We start from the raw sequence: 17,825 nt of genomic DNA on the forward strand, positions 1-17,825 counted from the left end.
TTGGTTTTATCAAGGCATTTTGTTGTTGTTGTGAATGTTGTGATTGAATGTTGAAATGTTACCTACGTCTTCTTTAAATTTATTATCTTTAGTGTTTTTTTTTTTTTTTAAATTCATTTTCATTCTGTATACGCGAGATAAATTGAGTAAGATTTGTGAAGATGCCTTTTAATATTTGTATACGTTGTTATTGTTGTCTATATTTATTATGAAGTTAGCATCTAGCGTTTCCTGGCATAATTAATAATTTATCGTATAAATGTCTTATCTTGATAACTTGTAGGTATGTAGGTAGTAGAATATCGAACAGCTTTTTATGAAGTACTTAATATGTATGAGATTGGATATTAGAATCTCTATTGTATTATTCTTATTTGATGTTTTGTTGTCTTTTTCTTTAGACTCTTGGAATATTTGCTTGATTGTGGCAATAGTGTTCAATGACATTTTTCATTTGGTAAATTATTGAAAATTAGAATTTTGTTTTTGTAGTGGTTTAGTATGATCAGACGAGCCCTTCCTTGTATAAGGATTTCATGATTATGATCTGGAATCTGAATGGATAATCCATTTAATTTCTTGTAGCTTACATTTATTATTTTTATAAATTAAAAATTTTTATTTTTATTTTATTGTTTTTGAACATTGATTTGTAATTAGATTATTAGTATTATTTTTAGGTACCTATAGTCTTGTAGAAATCTGTAAATTATGACATTTAAATTGGTTATTATGTTAAATTTGTATTTTTGTTGTATGGTTAACTTGTGATAATATGATTTTATTCTTCTAACATGAATGATGTTTTCAGTTAGTTTATTATCGAAGTATAATTTTACTTTAGAATTTAATTCTGATATTTATTTATTATTTTTAAATTATTTTAAATTGGCCTCTATGTTTTTGTGCTAATTTAAGCGTTTTTCCTATTTGTGAAAATGGAAATTTTATTAATTCTTGGTCACCTGGATTAAAGCTTACTATTCCGTGACTTTTGTCTAAATAATATTTTCGTTTAGTATTTGTGGAATTTCATTTCTTATTTTGTTTAGTTTCTTTAATAATTTTTATATGTTGTAAGGCATGCTTTTTCTGCTATTAGTATATCTATTGGAAAATAAGGTTCAAAATCATGCATTAGGAAAAAAAAATGCTATAATTGGTATAATATGGTGTGCATCGTTGATAATATAATATGTTATTTATTATGACAAATTGTCGTGAATTCCTTAATATGTTTTTATTTATATTTTCTTTGGGTTCATTAATCGCTTTTGTTGTAAATGCAAAATTGATCTTTGGTATATGATGTATTTATGTCAAACATTCGTACCTAATTAAGTGATTTGTCGATTCCAATGTTTTTATCGTTTGTATTTATGTTATTGTAGCCAGTCTGATACTCTGTTTTCTTTACCATTTTTATGTGATATATCAAATGTGAAATCTTATATTTCAATATTATTTTTGAAAAAGAAACATTTGTTTGATATTATTGAAAAATTCATTTTGTCCATGATTATGAACTTATGTTAGGTAAACTTTGTTGTTTGTTTCAGTTATTTGATCGTTGTTGTTATCTCTGGAAATTTATTTTTTTATCATTATTTTTTTCTTTTCTATATAAATCAGACTTATTTGTTAAAAGTCAGCTATGGATTATGTTTTATTTAGTATTAGTCATCGTTTGGACTATAATCTTAATTTTATTTGAATTTTAACGACTATGTGTTTAATTCTTTTATAAAAAATGTATTGATCTTCTTTGGATTAAATTATTTTATTTATTATTATTCAACGCATTGACTATAATTTTAATTTTATTTGATATTATATTAATATATTTATTTAGTCTTTATTTATTATTAGTCATCGTTTGAACTATAATATAGTTATAAAATATTTTTATTTTATTTGAATCTAAACATTTCTGTGTTTAATTCATTTATAAAAAATGTTTTAATCTTCTTTGGATTATATTTTATTTATTATTAGTCATCATTTGGATTATAATATATTTTTATTTTATTTGAATCTAAACATCTCTGTGTTTAATTCATTTTTAAAAAAATGTTTTAATTTTCTTTAGATTATATTTTATTTATTATTAGTCATCATTTGGACTATAATATAGTTCTAATATATTTTAATTTTATTTGAATCTAAACATCTCTGTGCTTAATTCTTTTATAAAAAATGTATTAATCTTCTTTGGATTATATTTTATTTATTATTATTCAATGCTTTGACTATAATTTTTTAATTTTATTAGATATTATATTAATATATTTATTTGATCTTTATTTATTATTAGTCATCATTTGGACTATAATATAGTTCTAATATATTTTTATTTTATTTGAATCTAAACAACTCTGTGTTTAATTCATTTATAAAAAATGTTTTAATTTTCTTTGGATTATATTTTTATCTATTATTAGTCATCATTTGGACTATAATATAGTTATAATATATTTGAGTCTTAACAACTATGACGTGTTTAATTAATTTATAAAAAATGTGTTAAACATTTCTGGATTATATTTTATTTATTATTAGTCATCGTTTGGACTAAATATTTTAATTTTAAATGAATCTAAACATCCTTGTGTTTAATTCTTTTATAAAAAATGTATTAATCTTCTTTGGATTATATTTTGTTTATTATTATTTAACGCTTTGATTATAATTTTAATTTAATTTGATATTATATTAATACATTTATTTTATCTTTATTTATTGTTAGTCATCATTTGGACTATAATATAGGTATAATATATTTTTATTTTATTTGAATCTAAACATCTCTGTGTTTAATTCTTTTATAAAAAATGTATAATTAATCTTCTTTGGATTATATTTTATTTGTCATGGTTTGGACTATATATTTTAATTTTCTTTGAATCTTAACAACTGTGTGTTTAATTATTTTATAAAAAATGTATTAATCTTCTTTGGATTATATTTTATTTATTATAAGTCATTATTTGGAGTATATATTTTAATTTTATTTGAATCTAAATTCTAAACATCTCTGTGTTTAATTCTTTTATAAATAATGTGTTAATCTTCTTTGGATTATATTTTATGAATTATTAGTCATCGTTTGGACTATAATTTTAATTTTTTTGTTATTATTTTAATTAGATATTTTTTTATTATTAGTTATCATTTGGACTATAATTTTAATTTTATTTGTTATTATATTAATATATTTATTAGGTCTTTATTTATTATAAGTCATTATTTGGACTATATATTTTAATTTTTTTGAATATAAAAATATTCTCTGTGTTTAATTCTTTTATAAAAATGTATTAATCTTCTTTGGATTATATTTTATTTATTATTAGTCATCGTTTGGACTATAATTTTAATTTTATTTGTTATTAAATTAATATATTTATTTTATTTTTATTTATTAATAGTCATCATTTGGACTATAATATATTTTTATTTTATTTAAATCTAAACATCTCTGTGTGATTATTTATATTTTATTTATACTTCTTAGTTTTTTGGTTTGGTCTCCAGTAAATTTGGTTTTTTTTATAGTGTACAATGGCATTATTTATTTTGTAAATTATTGAAAATTAAATTTTTTTTTGGTAGTCCGACATACTAGATTGGTATGATCAGATGAGCTCTTCCTTGTATGAGAATTTCATGATATCCAAAAATGATATTTAAAATAGGGATTTCCATTTAAAAAAAATGAAGAAATTCATGACTTATAAGAATTTTAAGTGATATAGGAATTTATGAATGATTTGTCTAGTTTGATGTCCAACAAACAGAATAATTAAAGATATTTACAGGTTAATGAGCAAAAAAGTGTACTCCCTGTTATTTGAGACACATGATTTATTGTATATATTAAAAAAAAAAAAATTAAAGTGCTAGTAAAAATCTCAATTTTCTTTCATATTTAATATAATTATATTTTGATCCAAAAAATATTTACCTAAGTGCTTGATTTTCGATAAGCTATCAAAAGATGCACTTAAAACATTTAGAATTTTATCACATAAGTTTTTAAATATGCTGTGTACTACTACTAACCTAGAAATAAGCATACAATAAAGCTTACAAAAAAGAAAAAATATATAAAATGCATTAAAAGTCTTTGCTCTAGAAAACATAAAATGTTTTAAAATAAAAATTTGTAATAGTAATTTGTCGAGATAAAAGAAAAACAACTTTTGAAGGTGATTAAGAGTTAAAAGAATTTCATTATGAAATTGAAAGCAACTTATATTACTAGTTTTTTAAAATTAATCCAAATCTCTAATACTGGAAAGAAGAAATAAGATCTGGTGATAGTTAATTTTTCTGAAAAATACAATCATTTTTAAAGTATTATTTTAGTTGAGTGTTGGAATCTATACTAGTGTTAATCGTACACTTTTTCGACTAGTCTAATGGAATTTTTAAATTTAAGATTTGAGAAAAAAAATTTTTTGTTGTTCACGTATGTATTTATTACCTAGGTATTCAATATTTTAAGTGACATACGTGTTGTTGTTATTATTAGCTATAAAAATAAAAAAACATTCTTGAACTTGATGAAAAATAGACGTACACAAGTACTAATTATCTTATATAATAGATATGGTTTCTATATGTTAAAAAAAGTAAATTTTGAACCTAAAGGTCAACACATCGACTGTCGTCGCTAGCTCCTGGATGGGCAACCACCTGGGTTCTTAGTGATGAATCATAGACTTATTTACATGTGTTTAAAACCAAACAGTAAAATCAGGTTATGCAGTTGATATCTTGAAAACAAAAAAATTGCCTCTGGCCTGGTACCTATATGCACTGCACACTAGTCGTATATACTGTTTTTTGGGGTATGGTGTGGCGCGGTGGTTTGCCGTGGTCAAACATCGCCTGGCGTCAGTAGCTCCTGGATGGGTGACCACCTGGGTTCTTAGTGACGAATCCTTACCCCACATACTCACGTGTTTCTAAACAAACACACGCAATATGGATATATAATTGCTGAAGGATTTGTTTAAAAAAAAAACGTATATTATGTAATAATAAAAAAAATAAGAAACCAATTGTACATTGTTTAAGTCTATATGAGATATTATACTTCATATTATAACTTTTTAATAATAATAATTAACAAAAAGTATGTAATTTGAGATATTTTAGATGATTTAATTTTCTTCTGGACACTTGATCATTGACACAAAAAATGTACAGACACAGTGAAGTAAAGATTACCAATCACACAGCAAAATATTATGTTGAAATAATAAATAATAATATTTTATTGTAGAAAAGATTGTGTAAACATTTTTTTGATCGTTTCATTTAAAAAATATTCAAAATCGTAATAATTCAATTTCTAGTGTATAGGGTGGTTTTTATTAGGTACCATATAAAAATAAATATAAAATTACCATTATGGTACCACCCGACGTTTTTGGGCCCAGAAAAGCATGATAATTATAATTTTAGTATGTTGGAAGAGGAAATAATTTAGATATTACACCATTTATGTAATAATATTACAAAAGTTGTTTTGCTTTAATGGGGATGTCGCACTCTCATTCTCTTCAACAGGACTTTTGTAAGGTGGAGACAATACAAACACATAAATCTTTAAAAATTATTAGTTATTACTTGTACAATTTACATCCAATCATACTTGCGAGTTTATATGACAATTTTTGATTAGGACTTGATAGAATGTACTATGGATGTGTTAACAACAGTTCCCCTCACGTATACTTATTTATGCACTCATCGCGGCCAGACACTCGTCGTCATATAAATATGTGCTTAAAGTTATATACATAAAAAAAATGGGCATGGCTCTATCCATAGGTAATATATTATCTAAGAATCAGTTTCACCGAAGTCCTAAAAATCTAGTAGGGAGAAAAATATTTCAAGAGGCTCAGCATCTTATAATAAGAGCTATTTCTAAGAGGTTAACAATCAAGAGAACAACTTGATAAGTAAACACTTATATCGGAAATCAACTAAGGATCTTTTTATTCAAAGTGTCCTAGTTAACCATCCGTTTGTCACGCGTAACCCAAATAGCATTTGTTTTTATACGATCATTCAGATTGATACTTATTAAACCCAGTGTCGTAGTCAGCCTTCCCGAGGGGTATTGAGTGTATAGTACTGTATACACTTTTTCCCTCCCCAAATCCTAACCCTGGCTACGGCACTGCCTTCCCCGCGGACATGCAGATGGTTAATTAAGTCATAAGGAGGTTGTTTAGGTTAGGTACCTATAGCCAATGGTATGTTGAGCTCAAGTGATGATAGATGACTATCATCACTGGTCGTGACCTTTGCATAGATCTTTTCCTATTAACTAACAAGGTATTCGAAATTGTCAACATAACAATGAAAAATATTTAAAAATTAACGAGGAAAATATTAATACTACATTTATATTAAAATATTTAGCTTTTATAATGAATACTTAATACTTAGAATATTATATATACCAGATTAATATTGTCATAATTTGGATCACGGTTTTAAAGCCATACGAGTATAAGTGTTATACCAGTATATCATATGAACTAATGTCAATCACAATAAATAATACGTCCTCTGATCATAATTTGTTCAATAAACTATAAGAAATCTAGTTAATTTTTGTGTTCACAATTTTTAAATTATATATTAGCTATTAGCCACTAAAAAAAAATAATTTCATCATGATTTATTTATCCAACTTTTATTTTTCTTGAGAATACATAGTGCATTCTTCATTGTGTATTCAAAGACCATAATTTTTTCCAAATTTTTTTTTTTGATCCTTAAAAATCATTTGCCTGCGGGCGCCAATACCCCCTTCCCATTTTTATTTTCAAAACATAGTTCTAGTTTATTTTTGTGGACACAATTTTTTAACTTTATTAGCTACTTGCAACTAAAAAACATCATTTTATCATGATATAGTTATCCTTCATATATTTTTTTTTTTTGAAAATACATAGTGCAGTCTTCATTATGTATTCCAAGACCATAATTTTTTCCAAATTTTTTTTTTGATCCTTAAAAATCATTTGCCTGCGGGCGCCAATACCCCCTTCCCATTTTTATTTTCAAAATATAGCTCTAGTTTATTTTTGTGGACACAATTTTTAAACTTTATTAGCCACTTCCCACTAAAAAACATAATTTTATCATGATTAAATTATATTTCTTTTGTTTTTTTTGAAAATACATAGTGCAGTCTTCATTATGTATTCCAAGACCATAATTTTTTCCAATTTTTTTTTTTTATCCTTAAAAATCATTTGCCTGCGGGCGCTAATACCCCCTTCCCATTTTTATTTTCAAGATATAGTTATAATTTTTTCCAAATTTTTTTTTTGATCCTTAAAAATCATTTGCCTGCGGGCGCCAATACCCCTTTCCATTTTTTATTTTCAAAATATAGCTCTAGTTTATTTTTGTGGACACAATTTTTAAACTATATTGGCCACTCCCCACTAAAAAAACATGATTTTATCATGAATTAATTATCCTTCATTTTTTATTTCATATATTATTCTTAAAAATGCATAATGCACACTTCATTGTGTATTCAAAGACCATAATTTTTTCCAAATTTTTTTTTTGATCCTTAAAAATCATTTGCCTGCGGGCGCCAATACCCCCTTCCCATTTTTATTTTCAAAATATAGCTCTAGTTTATTTTTGTGGACACAATTTTTAAACTTTATTAGCCACTTCCCAATAAAAAACATAATTTAATCATGATATAGTTATCCTTCATTTATTTATTTTTGTTGAAATCATATAGTGTAGTCTTCATTATGTATTCCAAGTTTATAATTATTTCCAAATTTCTTTTTTGATCCTTAAAAATCATTTGCCTGCGGGCGCCAATACCCCTTTCCATTTTTTATTTTCAAAATATAGTTCTAGTTTATTTTCGTGGACACAATTTTTAAACTATATTGGCCACTCCCCACTAAAAAACATAATTTTATCATGAATTAATTATCCTTCATTTTTTATTTCATATATTTTTCTTAAAAATACATAATGCACACTTCATTGTGTATTCAAAGACCATAATTTTTTCCAAATTTTTTTTTTGATCCATAAAAATCATTTGCCTGCGGACGCCAATACCCCCATCCCATTTTTATTTTCAAAATATAGCTCTAGTTTATTTTTATGGACACAATTTTTAAACATTATTAGCTACTTGCCACTAAAAAACATAATTTTATCATGATATAGTTATCCTTCATTTATTTATTTTTGTTGAAAATATATAGTGTAGTCTTCATTATGTATTCCAAGTTTATAATTATTTCCAAATTTCTTTTTTGATCCTTAAAAATCATTTGCCTGCGGGCACCAATACCCCCTTCCCATTTTTATTTTCAAAATATAGCTCTAGTTTATTTTTGTGGACACAATTTTTAAACTTTATTAGCCACTTCCCACTAAAAAACATAATTTTATCATGATTAAATTATATTTCTTTTGTTTTTTTTGAAAATACATAGTGCAGTCTTCATTATGTATTCCAAGACCATAATTTTTTCCAATTTTTTTTTTTTATCCTTAAAAATCATTTGCCTGCGGGCGCTAATACCCCCTTCCCATTTTTATTTTCAAGATATAGTTATAATTTTTTCCAAATTTTTTTTTTGATCCTTAAAAATCATTTGCCTGCGGGCGCCAATACCCATTTCCATTTTTTATTTTCAAAATATAGCTCTAGTTTATTTTTGTGGACACAATTTTTAAACTATATTGGCCACTCCCCACTAAAAAAACATGATTTTATCATGAATTAATTATCCTTCATTTTTTATTTCATATATTATTCTTAAAAATGCATAATGCACACTTCATTGTGTATTCAAAGACCATAATTTTTTCCAAATTTTTTTTTTGATCCTTAAAAATCATTTGCCTGCGGGCGCCAATACCCCCTTCCCATTTTTATTTTCAAAATATAGCTCTAGTTTATTTTTGTGGACACAATTTTTAAACTTTATTAGCCACTTCCCACTAAAAAACATAATTTTATCATGATTAAATTATATTTCTTTTGTTTTTTTTGAAAATACATAGTGCAGTCTTCATTATGTATTCCAAGACCATAATTTTTTCCAATTTTTTTTTTTTATCCTTAAAAATCATTTGCCTGCGGGCGCTAATACCCCCTTCCCATTTTTATTTTCAAGATATAGTTATAATTTTTTCCAAATTTTTTTTTTGATCCTTAAAAATCATTTGCCTGCGGGCGCCAATACCCCTTTCCATTTTTTATTTTCAAAATATAGCTCTAGTTTATTTTTGTGGACACAATTTTTAAACTATATTGGCCACTCCCCACTAAAAAAACATGATTTTATCATGAATTAATTATCCTTCATTTTTTATTTCATATATTATTCTTAAAAATGCATAATGCACACTTCATTGTGTATTCCAAGTTTATAATTATTTCCAAATTTCTTTTTTGATCCTTAAAAATCATTTGCCTGCGGGCGCCAATACCCCTTTCCATTTTTTATTTTCAAAATATAGTTCTAGTTTATTTTCGTGGACACAATTTTTAAACTATATTGGCCACTCCCCACTAAAAAACATAATTTTATCATGAATTAATTATCCTTCATTTTTTATTTCATATATTTTTCTTAAAAATGCATAATGCACACTTCATTGTGTATTCAAAGACCATAATTTTTTCCAAATTTTTTTTTTGATCCTTAAAAATCATTTGCCTGCGGGCGCCAATACCCCCATCCCATTTTTATTTTCAAAATATAGCTCTAGTTTATTTTTTTGGACACAATTTTTAAACATTATTAGCTACTTGCCACTAAAAAACATAATTTTATCATGATATAGTTATCCTTCATTTATTTTTTTTTTTTGAAAATACATAGTGCTCTCTTCATTATGTATTCCAAGACCATAATTTTTTCCAAATTTTTTTTTTAATCCTTAAAAATCATTTGCCTGCGGGCGCCAATACCCCCTTCCCATTTTTATTTTCAAAATATAGCTCTAGTTTATTTTTGTGGACACAATTTTTAAACTTTATTAGCCACTTCCCAATAAAAAACATAATTTAATCATGATATAGTTATTCTTCATTTATTTATTTTTGTTGAAAATATATAGTGTAGTCTTCATTATGTATTCCAAGTTTATAATTATTTCCAAATTTCTTTTTTGATCCTTAAAAATCATTTGCCTGCGGGCACCAATACCCCCTTCCCATTTTTATTTTCAAAATATAGCTCTAGTTTATTTTTGTGGACACAATTTTTAAACTTTATTAGCCACTTGCCACCAAAAACATATCTTTGTCATGATTTAATTATCTTTCATTTATTTTTCTTGAAAATGAAAAATTCAGACTTCATTGTGTATTCAAAGACCATAATTTTTTCCAAATTTCTTTTTTGATCCTTAAAAATCATTTGCCTGCGGGCGCCAATACCCCTTTCCAATTTTTATTTTCAAAATATAGTTCTAGTTTATTTTTGTGGACAATTTTTAAACTATATTGGCCACTCCCCACTAAAAAAAAATGATTTTATCATGAATTAATTATCCTTCATTTTTTATTTCATATATTCTTCTTAAAAATGCATAATGCACATTTCATTGTGTATTCAAAGACCATAATTTTGACACGGTGCGTCAAACTTTTGACGTACCATGTACGGAAATAATTTCATAATACATAGTTTTGTACAATTAAGAAATGTTTATTGAAATTTACAATAAATAAAATAATAAATAAGTATCATGATATATCCGGGCCGCAGGGCTAGCTTAAAGAAGCGGACCACAGCGGGCGGTATCAGGCCTGTAGAGGCGCGATATACTTTTACAGATTGGAAATCTGTTTACAAATAAAAAGTATATGATATTGAATTATACACGGACTTTAATAAGTCGTGATTCAATATCAACCGGTAGTGAAACCTATGTAGGTGCACTATAATTGTTGATGGCTCTGAAAAGAGCCTTTTTAAGTGAGCCGACTATGAACAAGCCCGCGTATGAAGCCGCTGGAATTTGTTCATAGAAGACTTATTGGCGTTGGCCAATCCGCAATTGCGCTGGATAATTGTAGCCTTGGGGCGAGTGCCTTCGCTGTCGACTGCCGCACGTAGAATCGTCGGTTGTCACCTCGTTTTGACGAGTAACTTCGCTGCCGTAAGTAGAATCGTCGGTGGCCGCTTCGTTTTGTCGAGTGTCTTCGCTGCCGTCGGTATGATCGTCGATTGCCGCCTCGTTTTGACGAGTAGCTTCGCTGCCGCAGGTAGAATCGTCTGTGGCCGCCTCGTTTTGTCGAGTGTCTTCGCTGCCGTCGGTATGATCGTCGATTGCCGCCTCGTTTTGACGAGTGTCTTCGCTGCCGTCGGTAAGATCGTCGATTGCCGCCCCGTTTTGACGAGTGTCTTCGCTGCCGTTGGTAAGGTGTTGACGATAGTATTGTTGGCGGAAGAATGAATGTTGCTCTGCTACTGTGATCGGTATATATACTATTTCCCGTACCGACTCGTAAACCACCGGTGTGCCGCCGTGCGTAACTGTGTTTGCCGTCGGTACGGTTTGCCTCGCTATTTGGTCAATTTTGGAGTTTTAATTATTATGATGGTATATTTTATTTCGTCACGATCTCCTCTTTCTATAGCCATATTTGCTGGGAATATACAACGCCTAGAAGGGTTTCAAATTCGCCCCTCAATCTTTGTGGCATTGTATTTTGTAAATTCTGTTTTGTGATTGGTGGTCCTGAAAAGGACCGTTTTATATGTTGGTAATATACTAGGCTCCGTTACAACTCCCCCCCCCAGATTTGTCACCGGGGAATTGGAATGAACTGATGACAAATTTGTTGAACCGTGGATTATACGCCTACGGATTGAAGCCTTGTATAACGCCCGTCGAATCGCATTTCTTGATAAATTCCAGAGAGGAGTATCCTCATCCGGAGATGATATTATTTTTGGTGCTGGATTATATCGTTGAAGGTTGTTAGTAATGTGATCCATTGCTTGTGATATGCTAATATTCTTCTCAAATGGGATATATTTGTGCAACGTTTTTTCAGTTACAAATCTCCAATCCCAAGGTTGGTTCCAGTGCGTTTCAGCAATGTTTCTGGCCTGATTTACATTGCTTACCCATTTACTTATGTAGTCTGTCTTCTGTCTGTCTGCTTCCTTCTTATTTACAGTTAAGCTTGATGTTTGAATTTTAGTCGCCGTTATTAATGCTAATCCATTAAACTTTTCTTTGTTTTCTTTTAATTGTTTTAACAGTTGTTTTCTTTTTTCTGCTGCTTCTTGTTTAGCCTTTTCACGTTCTGCATTTATTGGTGCCATTTTTGAAACTGATGAGTATAACTTTGTCGACCGTTCTTATATATTTAATTGTATGTTAAATGCTTTCCGCTGATTTGTCAAAGCTGTCATACCTCTCATTGGCTTCTTATGATAAGTTTTTTTGTATTTAATCGATGTTTTGTTTGTCCATACCGTAGTATGGGCGAACTTCAGATACGTTGACAAGTTCTTCCCGCTCTGAGTCAATATTTCTTACGGCTAGTGTATTCTGACTTACTATTCTGGTTACAATGAATGGTCCATTGAATATGTGGAATAATTTTTTTATCTCTTTGTTTTGTGCATTAGATAAGTCGTGATTTTTTATCAAAACATGTTGTCCTATCTCATATTTAACATTTTTTTTATTTTTTTGTTTTGATTCGAGTTTTTCTGCCTTTTTTTTAATTCTGGACGCTACCATTTGTACTATTTCTTCTTTTTTTTTATCTTTATTCTCTTGTTCGGGAAAGTTTATTATTTCTTCTAATGGTTGTTTCGGTATTTCTCCCTTAATTATTTCCCATGGAGTCATTTCTGTTACTTCCGATCGTACTTTATTCATCCACTTTTCTATTTTCTCTAAGTAATTCGGCCATTTTGTGTGTTGGTCATAACAATAAGTTCTTAGCAACCTACCTATCTCTCGGTTATACCTTTCCACCGGGTTCGATTGTGGGTGATACTTGGTAGAATGTTTTATTATAATATTTAACTCATGGAGTTTCGTTTTCCATAATTTTCCCGTAAATTGGGTACCGTTGTCTGTAAGTATTGACTGAGGTTTACCCGTTTTGGGTATATAGTCAAATTCAAGTCTGTTTATTATCGCTTTTGCGGACGCCCTTTTTAGTGCATATAATCTTATGAACTTTGAAAATGTGTCTAATATCGCTAGAATGTAATGAGTTCCTCCTCGGCCAGTCGGGAGTGGTCCCATTAAATCAATTGATACAGTTTCAAATGGTGCCTTTGGTTTGTGAGATTTTGTTGGTCCGCTTGATTGGTAATTAATGGGTTTACTTCTTTGGCAGCTGTCGCAATTCCTTACAATTAAGGCTGCAATTTTGTGCATATTTTTGAATATGCATATTCCTTTTAATGCATGGTACGTTTTGTACCTTCCTGGATGACCCATAATTTCATGTGTTTCTTGTGTTAATCTGTTTGCTATTTGTCCTGGTATAACTACTCGCCAATTATTTTCAGTTTTGCCTTTTACAAATACTATGTTTTCATTTAGTTTCATATATTCGTTTTTTGCATTAATTATTCTTTTTAGTTTTATGTCAGACTGTTGCAACTTGGCTAAATTTTCAATCAATTTCCTTAACTCCACGCTGTATTCTGCTTTTTTGATTTTATTAATTGATATGCTTACTTCTTCTCGTTCTTCGGTAATCCTTGGATAACGAGTAAGTGTGTCTGCCACTATGTTGTCTTTTCCCGGGATGTACTGTATTTCCAGATCATATTCTTGCAGAGCTAGCGTCCATCTGGTCAGTCTTCCGTTAGTTAGTCTGCAACTCTTCATAAACGTAAGCGCATGATGATCTGTTTGTATAATAGTTTTATGGCCTACAATGTACTGTCGAAATTTGTTACAACAATATACCAAAGCTAACGCTTCAATTTCGGTTGTTGTATATCTTGTTTCAGGTGATTTTAGTGTTCTGCTTGCGTAACCTAATGTTGCCCTTTCATTGTTATCTAGTATTTGGTATAATTCTCCGCCTATGGCTACATTTGACGCATCTGTATTTATATATAATGGTTTTGAGAAATCAGGAAAAATTATTATCACGTCATTCAAAAATGCCTTTTTTGATTCTTCAAACGCTCGTTGGTGTTTTTCTTCCCATTTCCACTTCACGTTATTTCTTGTCAATTCAATTAATGGCTCGATTATGTGTGCGAACTTATTTACATATTTTCTGTAAAAATTTAAAAATCCTAAATAACTTTGTATTTCTTTCTTTTTGCTTGGTGTTTTAAAATCTTGAATCGTTTTTATTTTGTCAGTGTCCATTTTTATTCCTTCCGTTGAAATTATGTGCCCTAAGAATGATACTTGTTTTCTGAAGAATTGACATTTGTCAATGTTGATGGTAACATTGTATTTTTCAAATCTTTCGAGAACCATTTTTATGTGTTCGTAGTGACTACTCTCGTTTTCCGATGTAATTAATATGTCATCTACATAAATTGTTACAAAGGATTGTAATAACGGGCCTAATACAATGTCCATGCTTTTTTGAAACTCTGACCCACTTATATTGAGTCCAAATGGCAAACGTTTGAATGAATAATTTCTGCCATTTATGAGAAATGAACACGGATCCATGCTTTTTTCTGCAAGCTTTACTTGCCAATATCCGCTTCGGAGGTCCAACGTGCTAATGCATTTTATTTTTTCAAATTTCGAGAATATTGTTTCTATTGTCATAGGACATTCTCGGTCTGGAATAATTTGTTCATTAATTTTTCGGGCGTCCAAGCATAATCGTACGTCACCATTTTTTTTAAAAACTGGCACAATTGGTACCGAATATGGTGATCTTGATTGTTTGATGATGCCCATATCCAACATTCGTTTAACTTCTTTTTCGACTGCTTCACGTTTCGTGATCGGAATAGGATATGGTCTTTGATTAACTGGTTTGTCGTCTTTTAATCTTATTACACATTCATACCCTTTTATTTCACCAGGGATATTCCGAAATACACTATGATATTGTTGTACTAATTTATCTAATTTCTCTTGAATGTGGTCAGGTAGTGTATTGAATTGTATTTGGTTTAATGGTTCCGTGATTGGCTGTGTGCATATTGCTCGTAAATGCATGGGTTGCTTTGTTTCTTTTTCCGAAAATGGTATATCATACATATTGTTGTTTATTTTTATTGTCAACTGTCTTTTTTCATAATCGATTAATGATTTATTTGTTTCCAGAAAATCACTGCCTATAATACCTTTTTCATTCAAATTGTTTATTACAATGAATGGTGTCTGTATTTGTTCATTTCCTATTTCTATTGGTAACAAAATTTGCTTAGTTACTTTTGTTGGTTTGTTGCCCATCGCATTATGTATACTAAGTCCAGTTAATGGTATTACTGGTATCTTTGAGTCATCTTGTATTATATTATTGTAGTATTCCTCCGATATTGCACATATTTCGGCTCCTGAATCGATTAACATGTCATACTCTCGATTGTTTATAGATGTTTTTATGTATGGACAACCCAATTGTTGTGTTTTGGTAAATGCCACGTCAAAGTCTTCATCTCTTGTTAAATCTTCTGATTTTAATAAATTTAATGACTTGTCTGGTGGGTGCTTTTTCTTCATTGTTGTCTTTGTAATGTCTTTTAGATCAAGGGTGTTTATGACTGAGGTTGATCCATTTCCACAGTCCCCTGTTCCCAGTTTTTTGTCCTATCAATATCTTCAATCGTCTCCTCCCTGTCGCTAATTATGTGGTCAGCATCGAGTTCTGGTTGATCCATGGTTAATTGTCTGATGTTGGGATTACGGTTACCTCCATAGTGCTGTACCGGTCTCTGCGTGTATGGTTTGTGTACATCTGAAGTATGTTTATAATTTTGGTTGTTTGTCGGGTATGTTGTTCTATTGTATGTGTTGTTTTGCCTGGTATTTATCTGTTTAGTTGGGTTTTCATTATATTTAACTGGTTCCTCTTCTTGCTTTATGTTATTTTCCAACTCACCTAATTTTTCCCAAATTGGTAAAAATTTTTTTTCCTTTGTCGTTTGTATGTACGCCTGAATGGCTATTGGAAAATGTTTCGTGATCAAATTAATTGCTTGTTCTTCATTCATTTTGGGTGAATCAAGGTGTTTCAATTCCGCCATCCAATGGTGAAAATGTTCTTGGAAGTCCTTTTTAATCGGTTTTTTTCCCGCTTCCGTGCATTTTATAAAGATATCCCATTGATGGTTTTCGGAAAAGAAATGCTTGAGGAACAATTCATTGAACGTTACTTCGTCTAGTGATGCGTCTTTGATCATTGTGTACCATTTTGCTGCTTTTCCACGAAGGTTATTTTCTATGACTATCATTTTTTCTTTTCTGATGGTGATTTGTTTGTGTTCTAAGTATGTATGTATTTCCTTCAGAAATTGTTTTGGATGTTCCGTCTTGCTCTCTCCACTAAAAGTTGGGGCTATAATATCCACCGTTGACCTATTGCTGGTGTTCATAAATACGCCATCATTTTTTGTAGTCTGCAGTGTGGTTACATTGGTCTGTAGATTCTGGATATCTTTTTCCTGTCGTGCTGTTGTTACTAATATTTTGGTATCCGTATCATTAATAAGTTGTCTTAATGCATCATACTGATTTTCCATAGTCTCTAGTTTTTTCTGCAGTTGTTGCACAGTATCTTCCAGTATTTCTATTTTCTCCTCTAATTGTTGCGTCTTTTCTAATATTTGTGTGTCTCCTCCAGACGTGCCCTGGTTACGTTTCTGTCTTTGGTTTGGACTCATTATGATGAATATTAACTATTTGTTGTATTCCTAATTTTACTGAGTGTTACCGGGTATATGTTTCCACCGTACCGATTAGTAAACTTGCTTCTTGAATAGTCGTTCTGGCAATTTATGGGTATATGTTTCAGCCGTACCGACTAGTAAACTTGCTTCTTGAATAGTCGTTCTGGCAATTTATGGGTATATGTTTCAGCCGTACCGACTAGTAAACTTGCTTCTTGAATAGTCGTTCTGATTGGTGAAGATTTCGAGTCACGGGTTGGGCGCCAGCTGACACGGTGCGTCAAACTTTTGACGTACCATGTACGGAAATAATTTCATAATACATAGTTTTGTACAATTAAGAAATGTTTATTGAAATTTACAATAAATAAAATAATAAATAAGTATCATGATATATCCGGGCCGCAGGGCTAGCTTAAAGAAGCGGACCACAGCGGGCGGTATCAGGCCTGTAGAGGCGCGATATACTTTTACAGATTGGAAATCTGTTTACAAATAAAAAGTATATGATATTGAATGGGTAATATTGAATTATACACGGACTTTAATAAGTCGTGATTCAATATCAACCGGTAGTGAAACCTATGTAGGTGCACTATAATTGTTGATGGCTCTGAAAAGAGCCTTTTTAAGTGAGCCGACTATGAACAAGCCCGCGTATGAAGCCGCTGGAATTTGTTCATAGAAGACTTATTGGCGTTGGCCAATCCGCAATTGCGCTGGATAATTGTAGCCTTGGGGCGAGTGCCTTCGCTGTCGACTGCCGCACGTAGAATCGTCGGTTGTCACCTCGTTTTGACGAGTAGCTTCGCTGCCGCAGGTAGAATCGTCTGTGGCCGCCTCGTTTTGTCGAGTGTCTTCGCTGCCGTCGGTATGATCGTCGATTGCCGCCTCGTTTTGACGAGTGTCTTCGCTGCCGTCGGTAAGATCGTCGATTGC

The 17,825-nt window shown here is 30.0% G+C and overlaps 1 protein-coding gene across 1 annotated transcript; it reads right to left on the reverse strand.

Annotated features, from left to right (window-relative positions):
* Positions 1–15,755: 15,755 nt before the first annotated feature.
* LOC149055253 (uncharacterized) lies at positions 15,756–17,280 on the reverse strand. Its single transcript, XM_089229605.1, has one exon. The coding sequence runs from the start codon at positions 16,878–16,880 to the stop codon at positions 15,756–15,758; it is 1,125 nt and encodes a 374-aa protein (XP_089085731.1). The 5' UTR covers positions 16,881–17,280.
* Positions 17,281–17,825: the final 545 nt, after the last annotated feature.

Source organism: Diuraphis noxia, unplaced genomic scaffold (genome assembly GCF_037042655.1).
Source record: "Diuraphis noxia isolate RWA-SAM2 unplaced genomic scaffold, SU_Dnox_SAM2 contig0005, whole genome shotgun sequence".
NCBI lineage: Eukaryota > Metazoa > Arthropoda > Insecta > Hemiptera > Aphididae > Diuraphis > Diuraphis noxia.